The following is an 8282-nucleotide window of genomic DNA, read 5'->3' on the forward strand; positions in this document are numbered from 1 at the left end:
TTTTAAACAACAGTTTCTCATATTTCACCGTTGGATCGACGTGAAATTTGGAATGTAGATTCTTCTCATCTTGTTCTTCATTCTGAACGGTGAAGATTTTAATTGAAAGTCTACAGAGGGAGAAATTGGCTTTGACAAAAGCTCTGTTTTTTTGGTATATTTCATCTTCTTGCTTCTCATTTGAAAGCTTTGGTGATTTGATATTTTGGCTGGTTATATGCACGTTTTTGTGCTTTATTTGAGACTCTCGTGTATCTCATTTGATTATAGTGGAGCTATTTCATTGGTTTGGACGACCCGTGATTTTTACCTCTCACATTGAGGGGTTTTCCACGTTAAAATCTGTGTGTTCTTGTTATTACCTTACTTGCTATATTTGCTTGTTATAGTTGCTGCCATATTGTGTTGTGAGTGCTTCCATATTGTTCTTGTGTTGGATATTTCTATTTTTTTCTGCTGCTAGACTCTTTCACTTCTGTCAGTGGATAGTGCAAAACAAAATAAAATTGCCCATGTATTTCGTTATCTACAATAGTGTGTGTCCCGTTACTGTACATGAACATAAAAACAATATAGTTTTGGACAATAAAATATTCATTATCTTGAGTTTCTATATAACCTTTATTAACTGTTCTCTATTTATAATGAATCTTATTAAAACAGGTAAAATTTTGCTCCAAAAATTATTATCTACATAACAATCTTTCATAAATAAACACGTAATAGAAGTTAACAATATATATAAGCACCACCATTAAGTTTTACGTGATGAATTGATAGAAGGATATAATGTATCCACCGTTTGCTATCGTAGAGAACCAAATTGGTAGTTTTTCTCTTCAGAGACTAACTAGTCCGAAGTCAAAATCTTTAGAAACTTAATTGTCACCTTACTCGTAAATATTATATTACCATATATAGAATATATAGCTATTATAGGGAGAAAAATTAGGCTAGATATCACCCTAAAATCCCTTATAACTTAGTATAGAAACTGTTCTGAGACTTACCTAGAATCAATGGGACTTGGGCTGAACGTAAGGTCCAATAATATACAGTAGTTTATAATTTAAGGACCACTATTTGAGACCGAGGATATTTAGAATAAGAAAACTTGACTAATGTGTTGCCTAGTAATGTTAACAGTTGCAAATAAAATAAATACAAGCCTCCATCAGCTATCATGAGGCATCAAAATAGAAGGCAAGAACTATAGTTACTTTTTTTAGAAGCAATTGTATACTATATGATTTTACAAGCTGAGCATAGTTCAAAAGGAGGGGTTGTTCTATTTCATATATTTCAGCTAACGCATAGCTACCATGCACCCCATCAAGCCTCCACTGAGCTCATAATGTCGAGCACTAGAAAATCCAACTTCTAAAGCAAGTTTCTCCAATTCCTTCCCTGCACCAAAGGATGAATTCTTAAGTTAGGTAATCGACATAAGTATATATCTTTTTATTCCCTTTTTCTTTGCTTCCTAATACTAAACACGCTTCTGAATTACAAGAATCTAACTTGCTCAAAGTATGTAAACTAAAATCCTCTTACTCCAGAGCAGCAAAATAAACCATGTAAAAACGGAATTAAGTATGTCGATCCATGGCAAGTTTGGAGAAGATAGGTAAAAGGACGCAACTTATTGTTGTTACTGCCCATATTAAATAATTTTCTGATAAATATAATTAAGCATATTGGATTATAACAAAATTGGATCATAGAGTTTGTTCTTATAGCCTGGAATTGAAGCCGAACCTGTTAAAAAAGCATATTGGACTAGAACGAAAACTGGATCAAAATGTTTGTTCTTATAAAAGAAACTGAAACCAAACCTGTTAAAAATCCTCTTATTGAAGTCTTAAGATATTTGTAGTCCTCTAAAAGGCCATAAGCAGATGCCACTGGAACAACAACATTGTCAATTATCCATTCCTATTAGACGAGGAAACATGGGAGTCAAACCTTTAGCCGGTGAAAGAAAATCATGAAGATTAAAGTGGGTGAATCAAATCTGCAGAAATAAATAGTGATCAATCGATATTCATGTACAAAAAAAGACCATATACTTTTATCTGCAATTATTCAATGACAAATATATGTGTTCCTAGGGAGTGGTGGTGAACAGAAGTAGACATTGCTCAACAGAATATGCTTCCTTTTCATTTTTACATCCTTAACTAAGCCAAATTGATATGAATAATAAGATTTCTACACAATGAAATAGAACCACCAGGCATATTATTACTGTAACTCAGACAAATCGGTGAGAAAGAGACATACCGTAATCGTAGAAGTCAGCAACTCTTCACTTTTATTGAAGTCGAGGATAGCCACTCTAGAGCCTGCATAGCAAATGGAAATATTGGAGGTGTCAAAGTTGATAAACACCAATAATCATATTAATGTAATTAAGATAAGAAAAAGCTACCGGCTTTTAGGACTCTTAAAATTTCCTGCATAGCTTTAGGCCTATCAACTACGTTTCTAAGACCATAGCCCATTGTTATAGCATCAAACGAACCATCAGAAAACGGCAAATTTAGAGCATCACCTTCAATCCACCTATGGTAAGACAACAATGGCAATTATTTACTCTGTTCTTTTTTGTCATCAATCACTCAACAATAAAAAACTCAAACACAAAGGAATGCCCTCTTAAAAATTGTTAAAGATTCATTAGACAAATGTTATCTATTTATTTATTTAAATTTATTTCAGAATGCACACTGCTAAAATTACCAATGCTCACTCAATATTTGAGAAGCAGTTCTTTGAGTGCTGTTTAGATGAGGCAATCAATAGTTGTTCCTTGGAGAAATCAAGACCAGTCACCTACAGCCCCAAAAGAAAACATTCAACACAACCATACTTTCATTAAATAATAAACTAAATGATTATTCCTATTAAAATACCTCCTACTTGATATTATTGGATCCAAAATTCACATACTCAAGACCCAATCATGCTATGTGTACACAAAAAATCAGCCATCCATTTAAAATACACGTTAAAATACAAAATACACATTAAAAATAAGTTAAACAACACAACACATGTATTTATACACAAATACATGGTAGCTGAGTTTTGGTATGCACATAGCATTTTTGCTCAAGACACCAGAAGATTCCTATTATCAAATGAAATGCAAAATGAAACCTTTCCATCAGACCCCACTTTCTGGGACAAGAGAAAGGACAAATCGCCACTTCCGCAGCAAATATCCAACACATGGTCTCCCGCTTTAGCTCTGTACCAAACTCATGAATTTCAGAAACAGAATCTTGTTATGTCTAACCTTTACTTTTTCATCTGAACGCACGTATATGTATATATATTATATACTTGCTCAACCCAGGCTCACAATTTAACGAAAGCTTAGGTGGATTCGGCACTTGTTCAAGCCACAAAAGCCAGGGCATTTCCGCACTCAATGGGAACTTTTTCAATTTTCTTCTAAAATCACCTTCACATGATGTATTTGACTTAACCGAACTAAGCTACCCTTTATTAGAAGACTAAATTTTGAATAAACGTATGCATTTTTTGCACCCTTTATTCCGAAAGTTTAGAGTGTAAAGCGCATATAAGCTGAGGTTCTTCAGTGCTAGAGTGTACCAATTTGGCAAAAACGACAACTTAACCTTCTAGAAGAAATCAATCATGAAAAAAAGAAACTTTGAAGTAAAAGAGCAATGAAAGGAAGAAAAAACGGGTACCCAGCCCAGGAAACAGTCATGCGCTTCCAAATTCGATGCTGACCCAAGCTCAGCAAATCATTCAGCTGCAGAAAGAAAGAAAGAAAGTTAGTTAGTTAGTTAGTTAACTAGTTATGAAAGAGGTTGTAGTGGTTGAAAAGAGGGGCGCACGTTATCATAGACAGGAGCAATGCGGTTAAACAGCGCCTGGCGATCGTTGGAACAACAAAGCGGTGCCGGTCGGAAGTTTGAACTGGAAGAAGAAGAAGAAGAAGAAGAAGAAGGAATGAGCGTTCGGAAAGGGAGTAGCAGCATTGTTGCCATATCTCTCTCTTCCCCTTCCACATCACCTTATTGTTTTTTCTTCATTTTATATTAGTCTCGAGTCTTTTGGTAGACTTTTATATTATAAAGTACCCAACTTTTATTTATTTCATTCAGTACACGCCTAACTACAATAAATATATTTTGGTTACACATGCGAAACTTTTGTTTAAGGGAAAGTCCAGGACAGTAGATTTATTAAAATTTAGCTAGTATTTAATTAGTAAAATAAAAATAAATGATTTTTTATTATTAGATAAAATTTTATATTATTAAATATATTATTAATAGTTAATTGATAGTTACAACTTATAAAATTTACTGGTTTTTAGCACTCTTCTATGATTTAAAAGAGTATAATTCTAATATATGAAAATATGGACCAAACCAATTTGTTCGGATGGAAAAAAAATATTTTAGTGTTGGTTTGTATTAATTTCTTTTAGTGAAAAAGTATCCTTTTGTAATAAAATATTTTTATTTAAATACGTCTTTTAAAAATATTTTTACTAAAAACATATTTTTTTTAAAAGCTAATAATAATATAATATTTTATTTTTAAAAAATACAGAAACAAAAGACCTCTTTAATACTTAAAAATTCTTCTTAAAATGTTTATTAAAATATGAAATAATTTGTGTCTATTAAAAATTCTTTTTTAAAAAGATGAAAAAATAAGTAATTTTTTCAAAGCTGATTCAAATTGACCTTTATTGGGCTAAAAAATTAGAAGTAAAATTTTTTATTCAATCCGTATTAAAATTATTTGATCGGATTTAATATTAGCATTTTTTATGTTTAGATCCGATCTAATTCACGACTTTGTCGATTGAATTAGATATCAAATATATTCGATTAAAAAGCAAATAATAAAAAATATTTTAAAAAATTTGAAAATTAAAAAAAATTGAAAACTTATTCCCCCTCTCGTTTACACATATTTCCTTCTAAAACACTATAAACAATATTTTTTAAATAATAAAAAAATACAACTAAATTACATCTAAATAATAATAGAAATATAAAATAGAACAATCAAATCTAATTATCCGACATTCTAACAATAAAAACAAATAAATAATACAAATTTTTAATATTCCAACATTCTAAATGTGCAACAGAAATTAAAAGCTAAATCAAATAAAAAAATCACTTGAACATAAGATAACATAATATAACTTTTTTTAGGCTAAACGACATAAACAAACTAAATGGCATTTAATATTACATCAATGTTCTAAAATAGATCAACTTATATACATATCCTAAAGTAAATCTATGTTAAATTCGATTTACGCTTTTTCAATATAAATCAAATCAATTAGATTTACTATATATGCTATATCAATAGTAAACTAAATTCACTTTATTCGATTTATTACTGCTCTAGCATATACATGTAAATCAAATTTAATTGATTTGATTTAGTACTGATACAGATTATTGATATTTACTTAACTTTAAAACATAAATGTCAATTAAAAAATACTCTCATTTGAATTCAAATAAAATATCAAAAAATCAAAATAAATAAGAACAGAAATTTAACTTTTATGTTTTAGTTCAATGATAAACCACTATTTTATGGTTTATCTTTTGCTTAATTGAGTGGATTTTATCAATCTTTCATACACTTGTTTATATAAAATGCATGGTTTACATTTTCCTTCCTGATTTTGTGCTATGATTGAAAACATGCTTTTTTGGCCTTAATTTCGCTAATCCTATTCCTCTCTTATTACCATTCGATACCGTGATATGTGTGTTTAGTGTTTTCAGAGATTATAGGGCAGGAATGGCTTAGAGGATGGAAAGGAAGCATGCAAAAGTGGAAGGAATACAAGAAATTGAAGGAATTGCAAAGCTGTCAAGCATGACCTCTTCACACTCAAACGGTCATAATTTGAGCGCTACAGAGATCTAAATGAGGCGGTTCTAGTTGCGTTGGAAAGCTAACTTCCGGGGCTTCGCAACGATATATAATTTGCTATAGTTGCCATGCTGTTAGGTGATGCACACGCATGGATCATGCGTACGCGTGACCTGGCGAAAGTTCAATCCACGCGTACGCGTGACAGAGCTGCGACCTGTACGTATCAGATATCACCCCCAGCAATTTCTGGGCTATTTTTGACCCAGTTTTTGGCTCAGAAAATACAGATTAGAGGCTACAGAGTGGGGGAGACCATTCATACATTCATTCAGACATTCATTCACAATAATTTTAGGTTTTAGATGTAGTTTTAGAGGGAGAGGCTCTCTCCTCTCTCTAAAATTTAGGATTTAGGATTTCTCTTAGCTTTAGGATTATCTTTTCTCAATCTCCAGGTTCAATGTTCTTAGACTTAATTCTCTCCTACTCTTATTGATCCTAATACTTTGATTTATACATTCCTATTGTTGATTGGATTTTCTATTTAGATTGCGCTCTTTGATCTATGTTACTGATACTTGAAATTTGGTTATCTGGATGTTATTATCTCCTATTGCTTCTCTATTATTTTGTGTTATGCCCTCCAAGTGTTTGATAAAATGCTTGGAAGGATGTTAGAGTAGATTTCTATATTCTTAGCTTTGGTTGAGTAATTAGAGACTCTTGAGTTGTCAAACTCTTTTGTTGATTAATAATTGAAGGTTGCAAATTAATTTGAATTCCACTAACTCTAGTCTTTCCTTGGGAATTAACTAGGATCTGAAGATTCATATTGATTTATCCACTTGACTTACCTTTATAGTTAGAGGTTGACTAAGTGGGAGCAACGAGCAATTCTTATCACAATTGATAAGGATAACTAGGATAGGACTTCTAATTTTCATACATTGCCAAGAGCCTTTACAATTATTATTTGATTTTCATTGTAATTTTCTCTTCTTATTTCTCAACCCAAAACCCCAATATACACTTTTCCATAACTAATTATAAGCACACTTCCCTGTAATTCCTTGAGAGACGACCCGAGGTTTTAATACTTCGGTTATCAATTTTATTAGGGGTTTGTTACTTGTGACAACCAAAACTTTTGTACGAAAGGGATTCCTTGTTGGTTTAGACGCTATACTTTCAACGAGAGCTAATTTGTGAATTTCTAGACCACGCAGGAAATCTCGTTCGTCAAAATGGCGCCATTGCCGGGGAATTGAAAACGTGTGCCTTATTATTGGTTATTGTAAATATTTTCTTTTTATTAGTTTTTGTTTTTTTTTTCTACGATGACTTCTCACCCCTCTGGCTACGAGCGTGGTTATAATTATGTTACAGGAAGAGGAGACTATAATGCCAACATGCACTATGGTTGGAACAATCAAGGATGGAAGGAGCCACAAGGACTTGATCAACCCTCTTGGCAACAACCTCGTCCAATGTACTACAAGCAACAACCATTCCATGATGCATACCAAGACAATGGTTTTGGTGGACCTTTACGTGACACTCAATACCCACCACAACACGTCTATGAACCCCCTCCTCCTTAACGTAGTTTTGGACCACCCTACTCACAAGCCCCTTTTCACCATTCACCTTCATATGACCCTTACCATCATCCACCATACCAACCACCTTATGAGCCATATGAACCATATCTAGAACCATCCCAATTTCAACCCAATTACTCCCAAGAACCACCACCTCCATATACACCATGTCCATATCCATCAATCCAAGAGCCTTATGATCCCAATTACGTTATCCAAGAGGAACAAGAGTCAAAGGATCGTCTCAAGGAGACACTGGATCAATTTCAAGCAGCTGTTCATTAATTGGAGTGAGCAGTAGTTTGACACTCAAAGTGCTTCCATGGCTACATGTGGAGAATCAATAAAAGAGCGTAGCATGAAGGAGACACTAGAAACTCCAATGGACAATGACGAACATGCCTTTGTATTGGAACAAGTGGAGGAAACCGTAATAGCTGAAGAAGAGGAAATGGTTGAAGAATTAGGAGATGCGAAACCTCCATGGGAAAGTCAAGTCATAGAGCCCCCTTTCAAGACATTTGAATTTGATGTTCAGGAGGGTGTACAACCTCTAGAGCCTATCATGGTTGAAGACTTGGAAGTGGTTGATCATGGGATGGATTCAATCATTGATGAATTCCTACCTACAATTGAATCCTCTCCCACTAGACTGGACATGGAGATTAAAGAAGAAGAAGCACAACCTCCCATGCTCTTGGTGAGCAATGAAGAAGAGATTGAATTGGAAGAAAGCTACCAAAAGGAAGAGGTTGATATTGAAGAAGCTTGCAAAGAGGTGGA

At 33.2% G+C, this 8282-nt stretch overlaps 1 protein-coding gene across 1 annotated transcript; it reads right to left on the reverse strand.

Moving 5' to 3' along the window:
• Positions 1-1002: 1002 nt before the first annotated feature.
• On the reverse strand, positions 1003-4056 carry LOC107488778 (2-phytyl-1,4-beta-naphthoquinone methyltransferase, chloroplastic-like). The gene is made up of 8 exons (XM_016109544.3): positions 3873-4056; positions 3723-3787; positions 3163-3253; positions 2753-2835; positions 2432-2565; positions 2284-2345; positions 1836-1935; positions 1003-1407 (listed from the first exon to the last, which is right to left on the reverse strand). Exons 1-8 carry the CDS (start codon positions 4023-4025, stop codon positions 1307-1309), a joined length of 789 nt encoding a protein of 262 aa, XP_015965030.1. The 5' UTR covers positions 4026-4056; the 3' UTR covers positions 1003-1306.
• Between the last annotated feature and the right edge of the window lie 4226 nt (positions 4057-8282).

This window comes from Arachis duranensis, chromosome 5 (assembly GCF_000817695.3).
Source record: "Arachis duranensis cultivar V14167 chromosome 5, aradu.V14167.gnm2.J7QH, whole genome shotgun sequence".
Classification (NCBI taxonomy): Eukaryota; Viridiplantae; Streptophyta; class Magnoliopsida; order Fabales; family Fabaceae; genus Arachis; species Arachis duranensis.

Excerpts from the sequence above, each read along its gene's own strand:
- LOC107488778 (XM_016109544.3), bottom strand. The coding sequence starts at position 4,025 with ATGGCAACAATGCTGCTACTCCCTTTCCGAACGCTCATTCCTTCTTCT. Across the intron at positions 1,936-2,283 it reads TGCTGACTTCTACGATTACG|GAATGGATAATTGACAATGT; the intron begins GTATGTCTCTTT and ends CTCGTCTAATAG. Across the intron at positions 1,408-1,835 it reads AATAAGAGGATTTTTAACAG|GGAAGGAATTGGAGAAACTT; the intron begins GTTTGGTTTCAG and ends CCTTTGGTGCAG.